The 26,778-nt window shown below is 34.8% G+C and overlaps 2 protein-coding genes across 5 annotated transcripts; both read left to right on the plus strand.

Annotated features, from left to right (window-relative positions):
• The first annotated feature begins 851 nt into the window (after positions 1–851).
• Positions 852–11,715, plus strand: Kr-h2 (Krueppel homolog 2). Of its 4 annotated transcripts, none has more exons than XM_071596358.1 (6): positions 852–901; positions 1,302–1,499; positions 3,217–3,398; positions 6,676–6,743; positions 7,304–7,437; positions 10,412–11,715. In XM_071596358.1, the coding sequence occupies exons 2-6, from the start codon at positions 1,327–1,329 to the stop codon at positions 10,635–10,637; spliced, it is 783 nt and encodes a 260-aa protein (XP_071452459.1). In that variant the 5' UTR covers positions 852–901; positions 1,302–1,326; the 3' UTR covers positions 10,638–11,715. The 4 variants fall into 4 exon arrangements, with proteins under 4 accessions (XP_071452459.1, XP_071452456.1, XP_071452457.1 ...); XM_071596355.1 differs by having other exon boundaries at positions 865–1,043; XM_071596356.1 differs by having other exon boundaries at positions 865–1,004.
• Positions 11,716–14,301: 2,586 nt separating this feature from the next.
• Positions 14,302–21,623, plus strand: LOC139698041 (uncharacterized). The gene is made up of 4 exons (XM_071596900.1): positions 14,302–14,397; positions 16,484–16,650; positions 16,788–17,128; positions 20,531–21,623. Exons 2-4 carry the CDS (start codon positions 16,532–16,534, stop codon positions 20,626–20,628), a joined length of 558 nt encoding a protein of 185 aa, XP_071453001.1. The 5' UTR covers positions 14,302–14,397; positions 16,484–16,531; the 3' UTR covers positions 20,629–21,623.
• The last annotated feature ends 5,155 nt before the right edge of the window (positions 21,624–26,778 follow it).

Below are 26,778 nucleotides of genomic sequence, written 5' to 3' on the forward strand. Positions count from 1 at the left end.
GGATCCAGTCCTGTTCAAAAAGAAATTAATATCATTTTTAAGGAAAGAACAGTTTTATTCTGTAATGGAATTCATGGAGAAAAAATAACCATACTGAATATGGAATATATTTTATGCAAAAAATTATTATTGTGTCATGCTTTTCTGAATTTCATCATTGTTTAACATCTATATGTACATATGACGTGTCCTATACACTTATCTGATGTATCTATTACACTGTGTCAGTGTCTTCTGGGCAAATAAAGATTATTATTATTATTATCGCATCTTACAGGTCACAATATGGCTTTTTCTTTTCAAATCTACCACAAAGCCAACAGGATTTCTGGTAAAATACAAATTAAGAAAGGCTTTCCTCTGAACATTACAATATCTTAACAAGCATGTGGATTCTTACGAAAACTTTACTATGGAATAATTGAACTATGCAAAAATAAATACTCTCCTATAAGCATGGGAGACCTACCTTACAACCCACATTCATGTGAATCTAAAATTTGTAACACATAACGCCTGATTGTTAGCATTTAAAAAATTGGAATTTTCCGCATAGTTCATCATAAATCGTATGCGTGGCAGCAAAGAATAAATTCAAAAAAATTATTGAATTCTAATTAACTAACTTGAATTTTCTAACAGCTTAGTGCAAAAATCTACATATAGGGTGCCATGAATAAATTACATTTAGATTAAAATAAGTTTCTGAGGCTATTTTTCAACCAAAATACCTTGTACCAATTCGGATAACTATCTTCTCAATGTCCGCCGGAATGAACTACTATTCAAATCCCACCGAAGTAATAGATTCTCAACTGTCTGCGCGCCCGGTGCATCATCTCGCGGAAGATAAAGTAACTTGAATATTGTCTGGTAATTCTGGAGTGAAAGTCGTAAATCGGTTAGTGCAAAAAAGCGTAAAATTGTGTAGATGTGGTGTGAATGTATATCAACCATTTAGTGAAAAGTTATTGTGAATATATTCAGCAATATTTGCTTCGAGAGTGCGTAATCACACCGCATAGGTTAAAAATTCCTAGTGGGTAACTGTGAAACTGCTTTCGTGTAATAGATATTATTCTCGAAGTAGATATTGAATCGTTCAATTATACATATTACAATGAATGAAATTTTTTTTAGTCATAACTTTTTGAGCTAAGACCACTGAAGTGCTTTAGTCTGACTTCACTTTCATGTTATGGAATGATAAGGATATTGAATATCAAATGCTTGTACACCTGTAGTTTCAGTGTTGATAATTATTTCGCCTATAATTTTAATTGGACGCTGTTTTTTTTCAGGAAAAGCCGCATCTCTGTAATAAATATGAGCGAAGGAAATGCCACCGGAAACAATGACAATCCAAATGTATCTACCCCAGAGCGTGGGTGGGTCGCCCTAAAATCGCATTTAATTCTCCATAAAGTAGATGTTGCCCTATGGGCAACTCGGGTGCTTACGATCCTTTTTACATTGGGATATTTTATACCTATTTTTGGGTAAGTGTATTTCATTCGTTGTATGTCATGAGTGCTTACAATTTTGCCCAAATTTAAGTTTGTGATGACTCATTAGTCACCGGCATTCTAGTTTGGAGGTTTTATTGAAGGATATTAGAATTTCATGACTTGTGATTTAAACCGTCGAATTGCCATTCTAATCTTAAATTCCATGCAATGCGAAGAATTATGAATCCGCTACATCGTGCTTGTGCTCTGATCATAGTTTTAAAGTTTCCTTATATATTTCAACCCATCTCACTCCTATCTTGGTGATCTGTAATATTAATATAAAAGGAAACTTAAATAAACCTGTACGGGCCGAAAAAACTTGTAGGCGGCATTCTAAGACATCTTAGTACCATTAGATCATGTTTTTATTGTAAAATAGTTTTTCAATGTAAATGTTTGTGTGCATATTATTTACGGCCCACATCTCAAGTGTTCTAATATATATTTGTTCGTTAAGGGTCAGTTATTCAGCAATAGCATACATTGAAACTATTCAATTCGCAATAAAGTGCCCACCATTTCATTGCGTTCCTGCGTTTTATGTTCTTGGTGGCATGTTTCCTCTTTCTTTTTGGCATGTTTCCTCTTTCTTTTTGGCGAGTTTGGTGTCATGTAAATTCACTCATCTCCAAGCTGCCAATTTTTTTGACCCTGTAAAAGAAATTATATAGCCTTCATTTAAAATCTCTCGCTAGTAGGTGTGGAATTGAGTTGCGGCACTAACTCATGCATAACAATTGCCAGGCCCCAGTATTCTCAGTGTGATTTGGATGACATTGGTATTGATGTACCATTGAGCAATTTAATAAAGGGTAATTAGTATGATAAATTATTTCCATGCCGTGTCCTCATGCTCAAAATGTTTGCGAATCTGCGTTAAATATGAATCCTGTACTTAAATGGATTGAAGTGTAGTTTAGGGAATGTTTCAGCCTCATTTTTACTTTGTGTTTGCTACGTAATAAGGACTGATTTGATTTCATTGCATATGAGATGACAGTTGAACTTTCATGGTGTGGCTAGCAAATAAATCACACATCCATTCTGAATCTGCTTTCAAATAACAATGTGTCAAGAAAGTACTGCATGGCATATCTTTGCTTTTGCCTCAGTGGAATTTTGAAAGAAACCATAAGCCATTCTCACCTTTCCCCCCTGGTTATGCTTCACCACTGCGTATCTGTATCATTTTGGAAAGGATTTTTGTTTAGTTCCATCCAAGATACACAGTATTTCATTAAATCATAAACTGCCTTTATTGTAAATTTAGCACATTTCACATAATCACCTTAAAAACAATGTGTTTTATGTTTCCAAAAAAGTCTTGTCATAGAAAGTAATAATTGGTCCATTAAAGAGTAGCTTTGTTTGCTTTTATTAGATACAAGTTTCCTTGTATGATTTTGCTATCATGTAATTACTTAGGGTCCACAAGCAAAGAAATTGAATAACATTTTTGTGTAATAAAAAAGCCTTGGGGACTTATGCCACTGTAATGCAGTTTCTGTTGAATTGCATTTGCTTCTAAGTGCCACTTTTTTGGAAGGCATGGAATGTGGTAAACCTGTATCTAATTCAGTTAAGCTTTTGTAATAACTTTTGAGTTTATCCTTATCAAATGATTTTGTTAAGCATCAGATAAATTATTCATTCTGTAGTTTTTTAGTGCAAGCATTTAATGGTATTTTCTTTTGTTAAATTGCAGTAACCCATACAATGCATACTACAAAGCATTAGCATCTAATGCAGCTTCAAGTGCTCTCCGCCTCCATCAACGATCTCCAAGAGTTCAATTAACAAGAGAATTCCTGACTCACATAATGATGGAGGACAGCTGTCATTATCTATTTTATTCGTTGATTTTCTTATACGTTGCACCAGTGACCTGTATCCTTCACAATTTTGAAAAGTTTCATTTTAGCTCATCTGGTAGTAATTGTGCTCGCAAGCCTCCCGAAACGTTTTTGGTTTAAATCTTACCGTAGTTATGAGTTTTTTGTTCTGTGATAATTGTGTTAATCAGGATTTATATGATTCTGAAAGCTTGTAGTCAATCCCATGATCTTCTCTTTAATGTGTTGGATTCTTTACTTTTCAACTACGTCTCTGTATGAGCATTAGTCAGTAATTGAAAAATCATTGATTTGTTTAACATTATTGCAAGTTATCCAATGGCATTTCCAGTCTTCGTATTCAAGGTATTACAGGTTTTTCCAAAGAGGGAATGAAAATTTAGTACTGCTCAGTACATCGTGATATTGAATAAACGTCGGTCATAACAGCGGCTAATATGTATATACAAGATCTGATGCTGATATGGCCTTTCTTCTAGCCTCATTTTTTGTTCTCTATTGGTTCCTATGCCTTTTAATTATTAGCTTGGCAGCTAGAAAAACCATCCTGTTTTATTTTTTGTAGCATAATTGCCCGGAGGTTAGTGGTCACTTATCACACCATCTCAACACCAATCATTTATATCTTATACTTCTATTAATGATAATATTACAATTTGATAATTTTTGTAACTGTCCAAATAATGTCAGGATATGAGAGATTGGTTGGGTTTGCTTTGACTTATTAGCTGATAATGATTAGGTAGATTGGTTAGTTGCACAAGGCCAATGATATATTTTTTAATTATCTTAATCTTTGGTTATCAGGCAGTACACTTATCATAGCCAGAATGTTGTACTGTTTACTTTAGTTTTCTCATGTCTCTGACTAATTTAGTCCCACTGTCATCATTTCATAGTTTTGAATGGTGTCCATTTAACCTTCTAAGATTTTTGGGCATTGATTGAGTTGTCAGTTTATGAACAAGATTAAGTTTATTAGTGCCATCATAAGCATTTTTGAAGCAAAGTTTTTGTATGCGAATGATAGTATTTGCTTTCATAAATTTTATTACAATGAAAAACTTTCAATACCTTACTTACTCCTTGAGCATTTAAAATTCTTTTTCATTCTTCCTTGATTAAAAAAAATTCATGCTCTGATTATTTGGTATGGCATGTTTCCCTGAGTAGTTATCAGAGCGTATCTAATGTATGTGGAGTTCGAACTTCTGATCTCTTTAGCTTTGAGACTTTTATATCATTCATAATTCAGTCTGCTCTGTTGCTATCATGAAATACATGCATACATTAATTTTGAAGATCTTTTCATGGTCCTAATTGAGGGAAATAATTTTTTGGTTTCAGTGCACTTTAAATGCCAGTGAATCTACAAGTGGTGTATTGGTCCTATATATGTAATAGGCAATGTATTATCATTTGAATATGTATAGTGAAAGAAATTTTATGGTTTTAGTTCATAAAGGTAACATAAAAGTAAACGTTACAATAGGATTCTGAGCCATTATCTAGAATTGAATGTTCTTCATTCTCATGAGGTATCTGTCCTATAAGACTTTGGCATATTTTTCATTGATAGTGTTATCATCTGAAAGAAAACTGATTCACATGCTCAATTTTGACAGGAAAAAATGCAACTTAAGGGTTTTAGATTCGAACTTTGTTTCATATGTAACATTAATCAAGTTCATTCAACAGTTTAATATGGCAATGTATGATGATTACTTTGTGTATACTTCTGCCATATCTGATTCTTTAGCCCTGATGAGCAGTAGTATTTTGTGTAGGTGCACTGAAAACATGTGTGAGTTATATAGAGTGGTTTGCAATGGTATTTAGTGGGCAGGAATCGTATGGGAATTAAACATAAGATTGAGATTTTTTAAATTAAAATAAAATGCTCAATTTGTGGTGTTTTTGAAATGGGAATGCACCTTAGGTGGAAAAAAGACATGGCTAATGGCAAGACATCACCTGACCCAAGTGTGAACTCAGTCAGGATCTTAATAAGTAATCCTCACAGATGTGCTTAGATTTCATTTAGAAATATTTTATATAATAATCCTGGTCTCTATAGGTTGTTGATTTTTTTTTATTTTAGCTTTTCTATTTGTTACAAGTAGCAGTTAAAACACGGTACCTATTTTTACTAATTTGGTAGTTCCTTAAAAATAGTATGTACCTTATATTCAATGTTTTCAGACCTAACTTGTGGATATCCATGGTATTTTTTACTTCAGTTGTATGTACCTTGATAATTAAGGACTGTGATATTGGAGATAGCTTCTTAGCTAACATTTCATCCTAAAATATCCAATTAGCCCAACTTAGGGAATTGCAAAATGTCAAGTGATGAATGAAAAGTATGAGAAAATTTATGGATCAAAATTTTCAACATCATCTTCTGCCTCGCTTTTTTCCACTGGAGTGGAATTGTGATGGTACAAAACCTGACTCAACTTGATTACTGAAGTGGGATGCCAGAATCACACAACAAGTGCTCTCACTCTAATTATTTCCATAATTTGTTCCAAGGAAGTCAATAAGCAAGTTAATTTTAAGTGTCTTATATGTATAGTAACTGTAATGTTTCAGATGATGTAAAAGGTCTTCTGCTTTTACATCATCTGAAATGCTTGATTGATTTTCGCTGATGAAATAAGTATGCCTTATAACATAAGCTTTCATTACTCAAAAATAAAATTATAGCCGCATGCTAAACTGGTGCGCTAATTAAATGGCAATCTTGCAAAAGTTAATTTAAGGTTTGAATAGCAAATGTAGGAGGAAAAGTTTTCTTTTTTAAGGTTGACTTAAAATTCATGTTTCTCAAATATTATTTTATTTAATTCCATTGCTCAATCCCAGGCAATTATATTCCTTAAATATTTTTTCAAAACATGAAATATGAATATTAATCCTGATTAAAAACTATACGTTTTTGTAGTGCTCCCAACAAGGGCTACTATCTGCACTCTTGTTTTCCAAATTTGTTTCTATTAATACCATCGGAAGCATACTTGTTTTCATTTGTCATTGAATACCTATTAGTCAAAGATGGGGATGTTGAAATAAACCTGTATTCACATCTCACAGACACAAAGCATTATAATAATCATAATAGTATCTATTATCTGAAAGATGACAACATTTTATGGGATTTATTATTGTACAGATATTGCTGTTTGGGTCATGCTAAAGCATTTAACTCATGAGCCCTGAAGGCGAAACCTATAATTATTGCATAATTGGGAAAGTTTGAGATGAGGATTATTACTTACTTAACATTTTCCTTAATGTGTTGTTAACAGTGGTCCTACTGCCAATCTTCCTTTTTGCAATTCTACATTCTGCGAGTTATTCATTAACTTTGTTGGATGTGAGTATATCAAGCAGTTTTCTCCCAAGTATTTTAATGTCCAACTTTGTGTAATTCCATGTTAATTCTGCTAATGCCTTCAGTGAAGTCATCTAGGATCTTGAATTTTTTCCTCCATTTTAAATTGATGGATTGTCCAAAAATGAAAATTTAATTTATTATGTATGGAGATGAATAAATCATATTAATCTTGAGATGAATGAAAGTACTTTCACTCGAAATAGAAAATTTGATAAAGATAAGTAATTAAGATTTGCTTCAGTAATTTTCAGTCAATGAAGTAAAAATTGTCTTTCATTTAACTTCCTTTTTTCATACTATTTTACTACTCATTCCTGTTTCATTTAGTAAAGATATTCATAAGTTCGAAAAAGTATAATTCTACGTGTTCTTGATGTTTATTAAAATTTAAGCTTATATTGTGAATGCTCATACTCTAGAAAATATTGCTCTTTTAGTTGTTTAGTTGTCTCACAAATTATCTGAACCATTATTCTTTACAAAAATTTTGTGTATTTTTATGATCTTTATTAACTCATTTGAAATCTTTTAATTGACAGACACTGGGCCAGAACTCATGGTGGGGAGCCAGATTGATGATTTCTTTGGTCGAGTTCCAGTCAAGAAATATCTTGAGGCTCATTGCCTTCACTGAGATTTTCCTCATGCCTTTTGTCATAATCCTCATACTTCTGTAAGTGTCTAAGTTGATGTTTGCCCATACCTTAGACTTAGTTATACAAAACCCATATCTAATTTGAAATGCAAAAATTTTGGGAAAAAATGTATTCATATTTCAATATAATCTCCTTTTAGCTCTATACACTTTGCCCAGCGATGTTCAATAATTTTCATACCCTTTTTATAATAAGAACTGTCTTGCTCCTCAAAATAGCCATAAACTGCCGACATCAATTTTTGACCACTAAGCCATATTTTCAAGTTTGCTTTCACCATCCTGTACAGTACACCCATTTTACGAGGATGGTCCCAGAAGTACCCGGCCCAACAAAGAAAAGAATTTTGGAAAAAAATTATTTATTTTTCAGCATAATCTCCTTTCAGCTCTATACACTTTTCCCAGCGATGTTCAATAAGTTCGATACCCTCTTTATAATAAGAACTTTCTTGCACCTCAAAATAGCCATTAACTGCCGACATCACTTGTTCACCATTAGAAAATCTTTGACCACCGAGAATTTTTTCAAGTTTGCATACAGAATATAACCTGGGGGGGGCTAAATCAGGCAAACAGGGTGCATGAGGTAGCAATTCAAACTTAAATTCATGAATTTTGGCCATTGCAATAACGGATTTGTGAGCTGGTGCATTGTGTTGATGAAACAGCACTTTCTTCTTAGCCAAATGTGGCCGCTTTTGCTTGATTTCTTCACTGAAACGTTGCAATATGTTCACATAATACTTGCAGCTGATAGTTTTTCATTTTTCAAGATAGTCAATGAAAATTATCCCGCGGACATCTCGAAAAACTGACTCCATGACCTTGCCTGCAAATGAAATGGTCTTCGCCTTCTTTGGAAGCCCTTTTGAATCCATTGTTTTCATTTTTCTTTTGTCCTGGGTGGGAAGTAATGGACCCATGTTTCATGCGTGGTGAAATGCCATGAATGAAATGGCACAAAAATTCTGCTTTGTTGCTGTGAAACTTGGCTAAACACTCCATTGAAACATGTTCACAACACTGGTTTTGCGTGTGAACAAATGCGGCACCCAACTTGCCTACAGCTTTCTCATGTCCAAATTTTCAGTTATATTGCAGTGTACTGCACTTTTTGAAATGCCAACTATGTCTGCTAGCTCGTGCACTTTCAGTCGACGATTGTCCAGTATCACTTAGTAGATTTTCTTAATTTCTGTAGTCGTCACCTTATTTGATCGACCAATGCAATGCCTCTCTCGACAGCTGGTATGGCCTTGTTTAAACTCTGCTACCCAATATTTTACTGTTGTAAGCGAAGGGGCAGACTCACCGTGAGTAGAATCCAGTTCCGCTTTTATATTGGTTGGGCTAAGGCCTTTCAAATAAAAGTAATGCTTCACATAATGATAACCAATTTTCGCCATGTTCATTAATTCACTGGAAACATTCACTATTGATGGCTGTCAAACAAATACTATACAACGCAGTGTCTTCAAACTTGTAACATATGCTTTATACGTATATTGGGTACTTTCTAATACAGTGATATTTTCAAACAACTACCGCAATCTCTAAGTCAGGCTGGGTACTTCTGGGACCACCCTCTTAGATTCTGCCAAAGTTTGTCCATACTGATTTAGAATTGGAAAATATAGAAATAAGAATTATTTGGCATTAAATGAGCAAGGTTGATATAAAAAATAATTCTTAACTTTCTATTTGTTTTTAAATATTTATTGTCAGGAGTATAAATTGATGTATGTGCATGTTATGAGTTCGTAATAGCTCAAATCATGCCTCTGCTTTATTATAAATATTTCCTCCCAGTTTCTCCCTTTTGTCTCTTTGAAACAATAAAGAATTTCATTGTATCAGAATGAAAATTGAAAGCTTGTCTTAAATATGCCCTAAGATGAACAATTTTGGAAATTGTGATGCCCATGCCATTGTTCAATTTGTAATAAATTCTTATCAGAGAATATTATGGAATTTTAACCACCCTCATCTAAACAACAATGATGTGATGCATTTTCATGCCAATCAGATAAGAATAATGTTCATTCAATTGAATCATTATTTTTTCTATTTAAGTACTTTTTTCTTATTCCTTAAATGTGTTTGCAAAACTTTATCCACCTCTCCTGCCTATTACTCAGTTTTATGAATATCCTCCATTTTTGATTGAGCCATGTATCTCTAAAGCTTCATGAACCTTGCATTGGTCAGATGATTATTTTAATGCTCTGCCATTTTCGAAAGATAATTAAAAATAATTTCCAGAAAAATTGCAAATTGTATCTGTAATTGGCCTTATTATTTAACAAAGCAAATCAAACCAAGAGCTGATTGACTTAGGCTTCTGGCCCTTAGCCAACATTTCACCTTTCATTGAAAGTAACTTTTGTAAATCAAATGAATACATATGCTTCTACCACAGTAATAAGGAAAACCAACCAATTGCCCACCCTTACAACATAAATTATTAGCAAATGCTCACTAATGAATTAATGGGATTTCCGAGAATGTAATAGGTAAGGATGCCATTGAACCAGGTTGGCAAGGATGTTTTTGCATCCCCAAAGCATAAGTGTGCGAAAGTCCTCTTTTTCTTCCAATTGTAAACAGCCTCTTACTGAGTGTGGCAAGGATATTTCAGCACTAGGACAAAGCAGTTATCCTCGCACTGTGCTTCAAACACTCCAATAAACTTCTGAAAAAGAGGGAGAATTGTATCATTTTTGCATGTCCCATGATATCTTAAGTATGCTACATATGTCCATCCATGCCATTTAATGGTTTACTTCTGAAGTCTAATAATTTCAATTATCACTTCAAAATCTTATTTTGAAATGTGTGAAAATGAAATCGGGTATGTATCTTGGTGTTAGCTCAACTCTGCCTTGCTCAATCATCTATGCCCTTTGATGTAATAACTTTTCTTTATTTTAGTCATACTAGTGATACTGTAATGTTTTATAATCATATTATTTCTTTTTTATTGCTACAGGGGCAGGGCTGGATTGCTGACACCGTTCATTTACTATCATTTCCTGTCTATGCGTTATTCCTCACGACGCAACCCTTACACTCGGAACATGTTCAGAGACTTGCGCTTTGTGGCTGATAAATATGCAGCCAATCCAAACTTTCCCTCATTCACCCGTTCCATCCTCACAAACATTGTTGCGTTAGTGTGTCGTCTTGCCCCACCTGAGCAGCATGTTGAACAGTGACCAGATACATACAGTGTGTGATTCATGAAATCAGTTCGGCTTTTAATGAAGTGAAATTGTGTACATACAAAGACTGGAAGTTGTATCACATGGCTATGTTTTAGGGATTATCAATTTACTGGCAAATTGCCAAAAAAAATTTTATTCAGTATTACCCAAAAAATTGTTTTCTTATATAATTTTCTGAAATAGATGTAAGTCTTGTTGATAAATTTTCAATAATGGACTGCCATTGCTGAAATAGACATATAAGAGGCTGCTGCAAGGTCATGTATTTATCTTTTCTACTGTTAACAGTAGATTTAAAGAGTGCATATATTAAATACATAATTCAAAAGTCAATTATGACATTGGAATTTATATCAAGGAGGAAGACCTAGTTCCATTTACAGATTAACTTTCTCTAGTATTCCCTCAGAATAGATTTGTTAAGAAATTATTAATTAGGTACAGAATTGCATGATTTAAAGATCTTTATTAGTATCTTCTTTTTTTTGTACATTGAGATATTATTCAGAAATTTAGGTAATCTGATCTACCCGAAGAATTCTTGGTTCTAATGCAACACATTATATTGTGATGTAATACAGTGTGATTCCTCAGGTTTCATATACATTCCCATTAATCCTGCCATGATAATTGTTCTCCGTCATGTTTGAGTATCAATATATGCTTTAAATTTATAAAAGGGTTGACAAATTGAGTGAGTTGATAAATTTTTGTCCTGAAAACTTCTTGCAATTTTTAATGAATAATATAAATTATGCAAGTTCAATTTTATCTAATATATAGAGGGTGTACTAACAGTTTACTTTGGGTTTTGGATACTTTCAGTGAATATGTTGGGCATTATTCAATTTTCACATGAGGTCTTAAGGCACATCTATCTGAGCCACAAATTTATGTAATAAGTATCAAACAGACTGGGGCTTGGGAGAAGGCAATGGTTGTGTCTTTGTTATACATATATGCTAAACTTTCAGCATCCAATTTTCATTTTGTCTCATTTTTGTTGATAATTTGTACATGTTATCAATTTGATGTATTTTTTCCATCCTTATTATTAAAATTGAATTTGTGAAAATGTTTGGAAAACTATTGTTTCTTGTAAAGCAACTATGACATTTATGATAAGTCTTCATTATGTTTGACGTAAGCAAAAGAGATTTGTGTTGTTATTCATCAATCTTTCACAAAATAGGATTATTTTGTTCAATTGTAAGATATACAGGCATGTTTTATAAGCAGTGGCCAGTGTGCTGATGAGGTCAATTAATGGAATCTGAGGATATGTATAGTGGCACCGTAATATTTTTCCATTCAGTGTAAACTTGATTTCAGTTACAACTAAATTATACTAAAGTTACAGGCTATTGATGTGCTAGGTGAAATAGAATAATGATTTCATAGTTTTAATTTGCATCAGTACTAAAGAGCTCTGACACTTCAATGATGTAGCAGTAGAATAAATTCCTACTACTACATCTTTGAAGCATCAAAATTGTATTTAACGTAAACTAAGGGGTGAATAACTGATCGTGGTACTTTTCCACTTGATGTCAAGTGAAAAAAATGGCTATTAACCCCTTGAGTGCAATGCAAAATTCCCTAATTTTGTGTGAGAGTTGCTAGCCTATTTCAATGAGAAATGCAGAAGTTAAAAAAAATATCTGTAAAAACAATATTATCTATATTAATTTGCTGAAATTTTTACATGTTATATTAAACATTCTATCCTTTTGTAAGCATTGTGCTTCAAAGCAATTTATCGAAAACCTTACTGTTACATTATTACAATGCTCCAATGTAATGGGAGATGAACTTTTGTTGTGTTTACAGCCTGCAAGGGGCTATTTAGTTATTCTACGGAGACCCCATGCAGCACTCTGCATTTCCGCAGTCAGCAACCTTCTCTTTATTTGAAAGGTCTGGCTCATTGTCAGAGGATCTCAGGCCCGTTTCGGTACAGATGAGGGAGTAAAATTTTTAATGACACTCGGTGATTCTGTTTTGTGGAACATGGAACCTAGGGTGAAACGTTTAGAATTTCAGCAGTAAACAACATCCTTTCTTGATGGACTTATTGTATGGTCTTACAAGGTCCCCCACAATATACCATGTAATGTCAAGGAGCATCATTAAGTTTTAATCATTACTAAGAAATCTAGACAAAATTTATTCTGCATAGTAATTCACCCTTATTTGCATAATTTTGTAAATTGCAGTCATTAATCTTGATTTATTTCAGGAAGCCATAGATTAAAGTGACAGGTAGTATGGCAAAGAGAAACTTGCATTGTGATCCAAGGACATTCATTTGAAGGGTTAGTGTCCGCCAAATCCAAGATGAAATTATGGTAGTTTTTGGAATTGAAAGCCCATCATGTGATACAGTTGTGAGCTGGAAAAGTATTTTTCAAATCGGCCTTATGTCCCTCACAGATGAGAGTTCCTCATGGAAGACCATCACTCATGGGAAATTCCGCCATAATCAAGAAAGTAGAGGACTTAATCCTATTAGACTGGAGAACCAACCATCCAAATGATCATGAATGAGGTAGTGTGTGGAAAATAGTTCTCAATGAACTGCACACGTTAAAGGATTCAGCATGCTTGGTTTTACAACTACTGACTCCTTTTCGAGAGAGTTGAATCTTCTGCAGCCAGACAATGATGATTTTTTTGGTTGTCTGGTTACAATGCTGAATATTGGATCGATTAATATGATCCAGAGACAAAAGATATAAGCTAAGTGTGGAGAGACAGCACCTCCAGGAAGGCTAAGGTGCAGAAGACTGCAGGAAAGATAATGTTGCCTATTTGTTGCGACTTTTGGGGGATCATGTTGACAGACTTCCTGGAGAAGAGTCAGACCTTCGCTGGTGACTGTTACTGCGCACTGTTGAATCAAGTGCATGATGCTCTAAAATTAACGGCGTGGTATGATCACCAAAGGCATCCATCCGTCTTGCCGACAATGCACCAGTTCACTCGTATTGAGGTGCGATTGAGGAATCAAAGTGATATGGCTTTGAAATTTTGTCACGCCTGCTATATTACCCCGATCTCGCTCCGAGCGACTTTTTCTTATTCCTTTAACTCAAAAAACCAAGAGACCTCATTCAAGAGGTGGAACAATGCTCTTCGACGCAATCTGGTGAGATCTAAAATTACGGCCTTCGGAAGGCGAAGAAATGTATAACTATGGAGAGGAGTTTTAAAAATAACAAAAGTTGATACGTCTAGAACGACGACGGGCTTTTGGGGGAACTTCGTCGGCGTCGCTCACAGCGACTTTGGCGCTGATACTGATAAAAATGTCTCGCTAAGTGACGAAGTATCTAAAATATAAAATGAATTAAATAAGAATCACATGATGAATCAAAATATTTTGAATTTCAAAATAAGCGGGTATTAAGAATATTTGCTATCAGGGGAGCCACATTTGAAAATTTAATGGAAAGTTGACAATAAATGACTTGTTGTCCTTCCCAATTTGAGATGAAAATTCCTGTTAAGGAATTGCCATACCATATACCATGGAAATAGTCATTATGTGCAACTAGGCTGAAAATTTTATATAGCGCACATTTTAGTTCGAAAATATTATTGATGCACTCTATCGACCACGGTCTTGGTGAGACGATATATCGATGAAAAATCCTCGCTGCCTTGAGAAGGAAAACGAAAGATAATACTTCGCAAGGGGAGAACCCAAAGCCCGCAACAATTTAGCGCCTTATAATTGGAGCCAATTCAGGTACGCGATCTTTGATAGTCAGAGAATGAAATATTTTTGTAGTCAAAGATTACTTGTTTAGGGTTTTTCCGTAAACGATCTCTATTTACCCTTTAGAGAGTCTTACCAAGTAAGTATTTTGGTGACTTTGTTTCGTTTGTTTGGCGACTTCATGTCGTATGTTCGCTCTTCTCGTGTTTTTTCACGTATTAAGAAAATATTTCGTGCCCTAAAGGATAGATATTCTTTTATTGTAAGCAGCTTTATGGTGCTTACCCTCACTTTGGGTGATGTTGTTAATTTGAGGAGTGATTCTCGGATAGCACATCACCTCAGATACTCAAGGTTTATTTGACATTCTTGAGGGTAACTGTGGAACATAATACAAATATCTTCTATGTGTTATGAACGCGAAAACTTAATTATGAAGTTTTCCAGGACGTATTTGATTTTCTTAAGCGCTAATTTATCACATCATCTTAGGATGCTACTCAGTAATAAGGAAAATAGAATCAGAAAAGTACAGAGCCAGAATGATGCGCCTGATTGTAGTGCCTGTTTGTTTTCCTTGGTCACTAATCGACCAGTCTCTTATTTTACATTGATTATTTGTAAATATGGAGTTTTTCCCATCAAAAGAAACTATTAACTAATGGCAAAGATTCTTCTATCACGGTAATTTTTGGAATAATGTAGCTAAATACACTGGTGAGCCGAAATTTATTTTTATTGCTAGAATTAAAATGAATTATTGCGGGTTCGAGAACTTCATCCAAATGAATATTTTTGATTGAACCTGATTGTTTCACTGGGATTAGTCATGGGGCACTCCAATTCCAGCTAAATTTAATTCTGCCTATCCACATGACATCTCAATTTGATTTTCACTCAATATCCAAACGAAATGAGCACAGCTTCATCAAATCTCTGAATTGGAGTCTTCATCGGCAGTGGCTTCATTTCCCAGTAATATTTTATAACAAGTACATTTTCGTCTTCCTTAAAATCCAATTTTCTAATCATCAGTCGTAATATTTGTATGAAGTTTGACAGGTAGTTAAAGCAATTCTAACCTAGTATGAATCTGCCTGCAAAATATAAAACTGATGGAAGCTGTATGAGTGACACTAGGTGGATTGGTACGACAATGAATTAAGTCATTATTTATGAGCGTCGACACAGACCCGAATATTTTTTGACAAGGCCCCTGGTGTACTCATGATGTTAATAACTAAAAATGGAAGCAATCCAATGGTGACATGTTAGGGCACTTAAAATATGCGTAATGAGATCATGTAATGGTGTAGATATAAATATTTTATGGATGAATGAGCTTAGCCATCCGAAATTTCATAATTTTCCTTGTGCTCATCATTTTTTAATACAAAGTGGTTTTCATGTATTGTCAACAAACTCGGGTTAAACTTTTGTGACGAATTAACTTTAGTTGCAAAGAAGGTGAAGGGGTCTTTGAAGGAGTTAGAAACACTTTATATTGAGTACACATTTTTTAGTTCTGGATTGAACTGAATTAATTTAGATTGATCAATTTTTAACTTTTGATTTATAATATTTTGACTTGCATGTTGAGAAAGTAAGTTGAACGTGCGAAATGTATTTTATTTATATATACCCTGCAAGCCACCCTCAGGGTGTGTGGCAGGGGAATACACACAAGAATAATTGAATAATTTTACCCGATCATGACCCTACCGCAGTCAAACAATGTTATTATGATCCCTAATTGTTTGTGGAAGAAATGACATTTTAAATCTATCTGTTCTACTCTTAGTCTCTCTAATTTTGCCAACACGATATCTCCTACCATAGTGCAATGGGGGTAATAATACATTTTCAACATCACTGCTAAAGAGATGCCCTTCCAATTTATGCAAGAGCTTCAATCTGTAATTTAACCTTCGCTCCATGAGCGATTCCCAGAATACCACTTTATGTTTTGTTATTTACTTGAACTATCCAAAATATGACAAGCAGACTGATGAAATTTGGTGAAAATGATAGCACGTCATTAAATATCCAAATCTCTATCATGGCAGAGCACTTGAACTTGACATTTTTTTCCATGTTCTGTTTTCCTTATTTTTAGGTTTTGTCGTATCCCCTGCACTTCCTGTTAACAGGCTAATTTTTTAAAATGGCGCCAGGACTGTGGACAAAGTTATTAATAACACCTAATATTTCAGACCGTAAGGTCTCTGCAGCAATTGATATAATTGGAAGGCTACCTGAAGAAATATCAGTCAACATACTTAGGTAAGTATGTGCACGTATGTGGCAAATACAATAATGATAACTTGTATAAGAATCAAGGCATTCCCTTGCGACCAGAAAGATATAGTATTTAGCATTGAATATGATCTATTTTCTAATAAATGATACATTTTTTATAGGATGCTCGACAATGCCTCGCTTGTGTCATGTACATTGGTGAGCAAAAGGTGGTTGCATGTTATTCATTCTGATCAGAGCCTAAGATTTAGAGTTTTCAACCGGCTGCGCAGGTTGCGCTGGCTGAAGCAAAAATTAGGAGAACAAAAGGCACCCAAAGGACCAAATCGAATTGTGACATTTGGGGTGGAAAGAGTTAATCATGTCATTGAAAAATACCATAAATACAAAGATAGAAAAGAGGAAAAGAGAAGAGCTAAGTGGGGTCTAGCCAATCCAGAAAGAGGCAGAGTTTTCTCAGAATATGTAAGGAGAAAAATTTTGAGAGGGCCAAAAGAATTAGGTAAGTTGAAGGGTGCTGAAAGTAGGATGGAATGAACACATGAATAGATTCCTCGCCTGTTTCTTCTATTGTTTTCTCATTTGTGAAACTTTTAACAATTTTTTACATCTCCATTTTCAAAAGCAACTCATTGATCAATCACATCCATATTAATTTCCTTTTCTTCTATGGTATATCTGCCTGCCTGTACATCACAGTGTATTGCATGGAAGATAGAAAATTTTCAGCTTTTTGTAAAGCAACTTTCCATCTTCGTCTTGTAATTTCTCTTGTTAATCAGTTAAATGGTTTCCCTCGTGATCCAGAGCTTCCTTTTAATGGTTTAGCTTGTACCAACGGCATGCTTTGTTGTTTGTATTAATCGAGTTGTAATATTTTGCTATCTTTCCACCTCTTGCCTTGCATGTCTACATGCTTTCCAAAATTCTCTTCCAAAGCTCTTTGGAAGACTAACCTTGAACTGCTTTTAATTTCATATGGCATTAAAAATAATTAAGTTATGATAAATGAATGCGGTGCAGAATGTATACAATCTTGACGAATTTGACAGCAGTGCTTGATAAATTTGAACCCATTTTGTTATGTAGATTATAATTTTATTGATTTCGCTGTGTGATTTTTCTTTGCTTTGGGCATAAGAAATGATTGTCTCTACCCTTGAAATGGTTACAATTCACTGAAGACATACATTTCAATGACTTTGCCCTAAACTTTCCATTTCTTGGGCGAGTTCACAGCAGTATAGGCCTGTATACATCCATTAACTCTAGCTAGTTTGAGTTCACTCAAAAGATCTTCTATCACTGCTAGCATGAGAACCACTATTCTCTCAACTTTGACTTGCTGGGTGGCATTGCTAATGCTCTGAAGCAACAACTTTCCATCACAATGGATAAATGGTCAACTCTTTGTCTCAGGACTGAAATCCTCATTAATCTTTGGGGCCATTTCAATGTGCATGTAGTAGCATAATGTGCAACTCTTTCTTAACCCCTGCCCAATGAGCAACCACTGTGGTGACAAAATATACTTTGGGTTGCATTTATTGACATCACCAGTCGTGAATTCTATGTTACTTTGCTTGATCTTTACTGTATCATTGCGAGGCAATGCAACTCAATTGTTCCTGTATTAGAAAGCAGTTGTGCCTTCCATATTTGCAGAACCTCTCCTATAATCTTTTCATTTTTTTGCCTTGGCCTTATTCAAGCTTAAAAGATTCTTTCCTGCCATGTAACCGTCCAACCTTTTCCTTTTGAACTAATAGATGTAATCTTCTTCTTTATTAATCATTTTTAGGGTGTACTTTGCTGAAGTTTTAAACAGGGTGTCATGATTTTTGCATAAAACTTGGCTTCTCTTTCTTAAGGTGTAGTTGTCATTAATTTTGCCTTGATTGGCATTCTCTTTCAGTTTTAAACATTCTGCATGAACTTTCTAAAAATTTTGTCAATTGATTTTTTCATTACATTGAATGAATATTTATTTTTTCCTTGCAAAAATGCAAGTTTCTTTCATGGCTTCTGCCATGCATTTATTTTGAGCGTAAGGTGTTCATGGAGAGAAAAAACAGCATTTGTGTGTTAGCTGTCAGTGTGCTTCCCATTAGATTTTCAATCTAAGCACCAACCAAATAGATACTATAACAAATTGAGTAACTTCAGGCGGGATGTGGTGGAAGTCGAACATAATGAGTAACTGATCGTAGCACTTTTCCACTTAATAAAATTTATTTTACAACCGGGTTTCGATGTATTACATCATCATCAATTGAGACCTGATGATGATGTAATGCATCAAAACCCGGTCGTAAAATAAATTTTATCAAGTGGAAAAGTGATACGATCAGTTATTCATTATGTTTGACTTCCACCACATCCCACCTAAAGCTACTCAATTTGTTATAGTATCTATTTGGTTGGTGCTTAGATTGAAAATCTAATGGGAAGCACACTGACAGCTAACACACAAATGCTGTTTTTTTTCTCCATGAACACCTTTCGCTCAAAATGAATGCATGGCAGCATAATACACCTTTCCGATGCTTTACAGCACTATAAAGGGACAACTCAAATTTGGTGAAAAGCAACTCGAGTCAAAAATGAAAATATGCTCTTCTTTACCACAATTTTGTTCTCTTTGAATGGCCACACATTAAAATTTAGTTGCAAATAGAGATCAGCTAAGCATTAAGAAATATGAGGGCTATCCAGAAAGTAACTTCTGTGTGCGTATAGCGAGCAAAGTAGTGTGGGGAGCCGAATGTTTGATGAATTGACATACATACACTCTAGGGCAGTATGCCTCGGGCTGCAGTGTTTGGAAGCTTGTCATTTGATTACAGTAGTGAGGCAAAATGAACAATACAATTGGAAATCCTGCCCAATGTAAAATCCACTTAGTGATGACTTTTCACTGGCAATAAACTTCAAAGCTGCTGACATTCATTGGAAAATTTCTTCTGTGCACCTACTAGGTGATGAGTGACAGTGTTGTGCATCAGTGGTGTTGTTAGTTCAAGAGGGAACGGACAAATGTCCATGATGTTCAAGAACTGGCCATCTGTCACTAGGCTAGGTCGACGACTGCAGTCCTTGTTGTGAACATTGATGCGACGATTTGTAAACTTATTGCACCACTGTCTCATTCCCCCAGTCATTATTCTATCTCCGTACACTTCACAAAGTTGCCTTTGACTTTCAATTGGCTTTCGGTATTTTGCCAGTAAAACCTAATCACAGGTCGCACTTCACAACTCGCGGGATTTTCTATTGCAGTGCACATTTTAACAGTTCGCAGTGAGCAAAGTAGATGAACCACAGTCTGCATACTACCCCTGCAGGATGCATACTGAGTGTAGGGATGTTTAAACACCAAGATGGTGGCTCTAGCCCTAACCACCACCATGTTAGGCTGAAACGTAAGTTACTTTCTTGACAGCCCTCGTATATTGAAACTGAAACATGCATGAGCCACCTCAAATTGTTTTCTAATCAAACTGAAATTTTGTATTAGTTGTTAATTCATGGAATGGCTTTTTTAACGCCCGGTGTAAAAAGAATCCATATTTTTTGTTTCCAGTAACACTCAAGTGAATGTAGCCACTAGGGAAATTTATCTTCTGAATTATGGAATCTGGTCGAGTCGGCAAGATTTGCCTTATTTCTCATATAGTGGCTAAAATATTTGGTATTTACCCAGTATTGGGAATAATTTGTGAAGTTGGCACCTAATTATCCAGCCTTAGATTCAATGCTTGTGGCGTAGTGACATTTTAATTTGTGCATCTGAGCGGACTGTAATATGCCCAATTTGTCAAGTGGAAAATTTGAACTGGTTCCATAGTTAATCCCTCGAGTGTGATCACGTTTATATTTATCATGTTTCCTTCTCTGTACACAGTTCCAGGTCTGGATATCTTTGGGGCACCACCACTTTCAGCTCAAACAGCAGTGTACCGGCAACAGTCTGTCTATGGAGAAGGAGACTCATTCCGATGACCCTGTTGACAATATCTCCTTAGTACTAACCCAGATAAGTGCCTAAATTCTGGAAGTATGTATTGAATATAGGCAACTGTCCTCAAGCCACAAAGCCTAACCGTGGCTCTTGAAATAAGGCCCCAGAAATAGCCTTGCCATAAGGTTTTCAGCCTGAAATTCCCATTTATTTTAGCTTAGGAAGGCCCTTATTTTACATCAATCATTTTATATTATTTTGTCAGTTTATGATAAATCTCCAGCAACTTCCCACCCCAAAACTTTTGGTCTAGTCATTTACATTTGTGCAGGATATTTGTGTTTGATGATACACACTATATGGGCAAGATATCACTAATATTTTTTTTTAATATGGTGAATTTACTATAGTGTGAGTGTGGCCAAAAAGTTAACATTTCGTAGATTGGAAAGTCTGTTTACAACTTTCCAGTATATATCTTTGAACAAAATGTCTTTTGTTATGGCTGTATGTAAAACTGGTCTGATCTGACTGGAGAAGTACTTTGTTGTTGAAATTTTGTCAACAAATGCAAAATATTTTATCAAGTAATACCACCACTGCACACCAAAAACATTTGTATGCTAGATCTGCCATGAACTGCCTTTAGTGATTTTGGAAAGTAGCAGTGGAATTCATTAAAACTGCCATGTGTGATGCTGAGGCTTGAAACAATAGATCCATCCATGTAGTTTTGAACACCTTGAAGTCCAACTCTTTGATAGCAACTGGATTGCATAAAAAGTCATCTTGATGCTGGTGCACTCACTGATTGAGCTCTTTCATTTGATTTTTTTATCATGTTCCTATAGTATACATAATTATTAATATGTATGTACCGTTATGTTTATTTTTGAAGGCAAGATTTTCAAGATTCTTTATATTGGTATGTTCTTAATGAATTTATTTACATAGCTTTTATAGTAACCTTTATACATGTGCATATGTGAATGTTATTTAATTTTTTACTCTTTTGTTAATAAACCTTATACTCATTATCATACCTCATGTATTTTATTGCACATGGTTACATCATCCAGCTCCAATTATCGAGTATATTTGCTTCAATTTTTTAGGAGACTAATTACAACTAGTCATATTTCACAATGTCATTCATAGTGTTTAGGATATTTAGATATTCTTAAAGATAAATGTTAAAAAGAAAATATAAAATAAAATAGCCATTTCAATACATTAATAATGATTGACTTCAATAATAGATTTTAAACTGTCCTTTTTGGTAGAACCTTGAATAATGAGCAAAAAGTATTCTTTTAAATGTCTCGCTTGAAGAGCGACAAGGAGATGGGAAGTCCCAGATTGTTTGCACACCTGCAGCTTTCAGTCTCTGTCTAGTACTCTTTCCGCTAGCATCTTAGTGATGACATATCTTTCCAAACCTGTGTTTAGACATATTATTTATGACAGAAAAGATGAAAATTTTGATGTTAACACTAAATGCGAAGAAAATTGAATTGTTAGATTAAAAAATTAGTAGCTACACATACAAGAGTAGGCTAAAAACTGATGCACACATGCTAATAGACCACAAACAAAATGACCTTCAGAAGCACTCCTGGTGGCATGTGGAAGTAACATTCCTCCTCAACATGCATGCGTAGGTTTGAGGTTGTTTCATTCATCCAGTGTATTTTGAGAAGCGAAAGTATGGAGACATGAAATAGTGCTTTGTCAACGCAAGTTAAAAGCGTACTGTTATCGAATTTTTAACCACTGAAAAAGTGACGTCGACGGAGATTCATTGTTGTTGGCTGTTCATGGTGATGATGCTGTTGATAGGTCTACTGTAAATTGATGGGTAGTAAAATTTGTGGTTGTGAGCCTGGAAAAGCCATAATTATTCATGAAATACGCATCAGACATCCAATCACTCTCACAGATGATAAACATAGCAAACTCATTGAAGTTTGATTCAAAATGACCGGCAAATCACTTAGAAGCGTATCGCAAAACATAAAGGAATATCCAAGGAAGAAGTTTGTCGTGTTAAAGGCAGCCTGGCACCAATACTCTTGCAACATGACAACGCTCGTCCACACACCTTGCGCGCAACTGGAGAGGCTCTGCGAAACCTGAAATTTTAACAGATTCCAAACCTTCCTTATTCCCCCAATTTTTTCTCAACTCAAGAAACACCTCAAGGGTAATCATTACACCTCAGGCGATGAGGCTAAGGCAGCTGTCAAGTCCTGGATTTGAGAAAAGTCAGATGGGTTTTTCAGTAATGGAATGAAAAAATTTGTTATATGTTAGGAGAAATGTGTTAGCCTCAGCGGTGACTATTTTGAAAAATAAATGTATGATTTTGAAACTTAAAGAGTTGTCCATTAATGAACGTTTTCCCAATCTTGCTATTTGTTTTTGTTCGCACTCGACAAGCATGTGTGCATTACTTTTCAGCCTACCCTAGTAAATTGTTTACTCAATCCATATTTAATCAGAAATTTGTCAATACCGGGTCAAAATGTCTTTTAGTTGCCTTGTTTTCACATTCCGAAGCATTATTCATGTTTGAATCCAATACATACTGTGTTACAGTCTTCTCTTAAGATTCAATGAGGTTATTATCCCTGACTTTTTATGTTATGATAATTTTACTATGATTGACTTGGTATTAAAAACAACAATTTTCTCTTCCTTTATGACACCTTCAAACTACTTAAGGTTGAATACTTTAATAGTTTATAAGAAAGATGCAATGTATGCTAGCCCAGCAAGTATTGAGTTTCATAGTAGTAACCCATGTGAGATGAAACTACACGCACCATGTTGTATACCATGATAATTTATTTTGGCATTTTTAAGGAAGTACTTCCAGCAAAATATTAAAATTCCTTGCCTTTGCCTACTACTGACTAAAAACAGTGATATTATCAACATTTGTAATAAACGCAACCATTTTTTAAGTCTGATGCAGTAAAAAATATGCGTAACAACAGTATTCTTCTAGCGAATTGGCTTGTGCTAATAGGTCAAAGTTATACTCATGTTGCCCCCAACCCATATAATGAAGGCTGACTTATAGGCACATTTTGGAGCAAAAAAAGTGTCATGGGTCTAGAAAAATGGTTATTTTTATACTGTATTGTTTGGAAAACATCATACATTACTGTAATTGATATAGGAAAAATTTCTTCACATCATGAGTAAGATTCTGGAATAAATGATGCTTGTTAAGCAAGGTTCCACTGTATTATTGTAGAATTGCACTTGGGTGGGATTAAGGAGTTATTTTGATGAATATAGCGACTATTGAAATGACTGGTTGAGTAAATTATTATGAAAGTTGGGAAATTGGATATCCTATTCTAGTAGCCTAGATCCTGTGAAGAATAAATAATTTTATATTGATTTTCCGTTACCCAATTATTCGTCACCAACTTTTGTGGCAAGGGCTCTTGGGATACAAGAACACAGCAGCAATCAACCTGAAGGTTTTGTACATCTTGAGATGCCATGATAACTTAATTTTGGCAAATGAACTCAAAAAAACTGTAATTCCAAATAGAAAATAAACTTCAATGCAACCTAGGATTAACTGTAGTAGAGCATCATCAGGTCGTTTATTATATATGTGGAATTAGTTTTATGTTGACATTATTCATCATGGAACAATTCCGCAAAGTTATGCCTGGAATGATAAATTAAGTTCGGCTTACTCTACATAGCTGGTGGGACAATTCTTGCCAGTTGTGATACCAAAGTGTATGTTCTTGTACCCTCCCCATGGATCACAACCTTAACATAGTCAAAGATATTGTGCATCCTGATGACCCCTAGAGCATTTCTAGTGGGAGAAATAATAATTGCTCATAGTAGGGTCATGTATATCAGATAGGTTGAATGCTGTTCCCGAGTAAAAATGGCTGCAAAGATCTTTGAATTCTGTGGGACAGCCATTTCAATGATGGCGTCCTAATGGAAACATTCAGGAAGCAATTGGAAACCGCTCAATCATTTTTCCCAGGATTTATGATGGACACAAGTAAAGAAATGTGCCCACAACCACCAGACTTGACTCACTAGGTCATGAATTGCAGCAGGAGATGGAAGGCTTGCTCATCACATCATGAAACCCTGTGAAACGAGTTGACAGTGGCAGCAAAGAGCAAGCCAGTTATAGTACGGACTTGGAATGTTGGGATGATGATGAGGACAGGGAAATTAGAAAATATTAAGCAGGCGATGGAAAGATAGCGGGAATTTCTGAAGCAACGATTATATATGCAGTAACATACACGAAAAGGGTGGCAGCAGTTTTGAAGAAAAAAGCAGTTTACATAAGAGCAGGCGATCGATAGAATATTATTAGCAGAGGTAAAAGCAGAACCAAAAAACTAGGGCATTATTCAGTTCTACAGGCTAAACAGTGCTCTTAGGGAAGCTATTGAGAAAATATAGTAAAATCAGTTAAAGGAAATAATTGATTGCAATACAGAAAGAGAATCAAAATCAAGGTCTACAGTTCCAACATTCTCCCAAGACTACTTATTTTGGGTACGAAAAAATGAGTGTTTATATTGAGTACCATTTTCTCCCATCGATAACGCACACCTTATGTGTAATGCGCACCCAGAACTTAGTCACTATCATGAATTTGTATTGATACCCCACACCCAGAGATTCATAGTTATCTTGAACGTGTATAGCTGAATATACATATATATGCCCGTAAATATTATATATACGCGTACATTTTATATATATTGCATGTAAAAATAAGTCTATATCCATACACTAATAGATGGTAACAACCAATGAATAAATGAAATCATAATTTCCTGTGGCTATATCTACATTAAGTATACAGAAGATTAGAGCCAGGTGATCGAAATCAATTCCAAACAACCGAAGGATAAAAAAGTAAACAATATTTACAAGCCAACACAATATTCCGCCTTATCGCTTTTTGGTTGATTCAAAAGTCAAAACGACATAGGTTTTTGAGCCCTTTTATTTGCTATATAAAGTAACCCGATCAAAACAAACCTAAAAAATAAGAGAATGAATGAAATAGTATTTTCTTGTTTTGTTTGTGCTGGCGCTCACCTGTTCTAGACACCCTTCAAGTTCTAAGTAAGTGCCTACATGGGGATTGTTTCAAACCTGAAGTAAGCTTTTAAAATTTAGAATTTTCTCAAAAAAATTGTCGCTGGAGAATGAAATTGTGTACAGCGACGTTTAAGGTAGACGTCATCAGTTTTGCGAAAGATAAAGGAAATGATGAGGCTGCCAGGATTAATATATTAATTAAATTAAAGTTACGCTCTAGTTGGGAAAGTGGATGCCATCTGCTATAAAAGACTACACAGAATCAGGAAGGATTTTAAGTCTTATGAAGAAATAAGCCAGTGGATCCAGGAAAGTTGGCAGGGTATCAGAGTGACTTGCGTAAAAAATGGATTTGAAAAAGTTTTAGGCAATATTTCAATACCAGTGCTAGAAGATGAGGAAGAGTTAACTTCTGTGATGGGCCTGAAGAGATAATAAATGCACTAATTCATTTACTTGTGATTCAGGTGATGTCTTGGATACTACTGATCTACCTATCCTATATTTATACATACATGTATATAATACAACGTATACCTGAAGTACCATGTATTACAATAAAGAAGTACTACATATTAGAATAAACAAAGTGTAGAAATTATATGTTTCTTCTTTTTCACGTGGATTTATGAGATGAAATAAATGTGACAGTAGCAGATGTATAAAATGGAAAACAATTAGAAAGGCATGTTTCCCGACTTAATTTATTCTTACGAGACTTCTTTAAATTATTGTGTAAATAGGTATGTAAATGTTTGAATTTTTTCAATTTTCATTACATAACACATCATTTTTTCCAATCATCTGAACATTTTTGTATAGATTACGCGTGCATAATCGATGAGAAATACAGTAATTCATAGCATATGTAAGGGAAGAATTTGGCCAGAAAATTTCTTTTAAGCTATGTTAGTTAACATCCCTAAAAAGGGATTGACATCTTGTGTCAACTACAGAACCACAAGTTTGATTTTACTTGCAGCTATGATGATAGAGAGGACAAATGATTACTTAGGGCTAATGAATGGGAAAGGTACTGTGATGGCATAGCAGTCATGAGATCACTAGAACGAAGGCAC

This window comes from Hetaerina americana, unplaced genomic scaffold (assembly GCF_022747635.1).
Source record: "Hetaerina americana unplaced genomic scaffold, ioHetAmer1.1.p SCAF_8, whole genome shotgun sequence".
In the NCBI taxonomy this organism is placed as follows: Eukaryota; Metazoa; Arthropoda; class Insecta; order Odonata; family Calopterygidae; genus Hetaerina; species Hetaerina americana.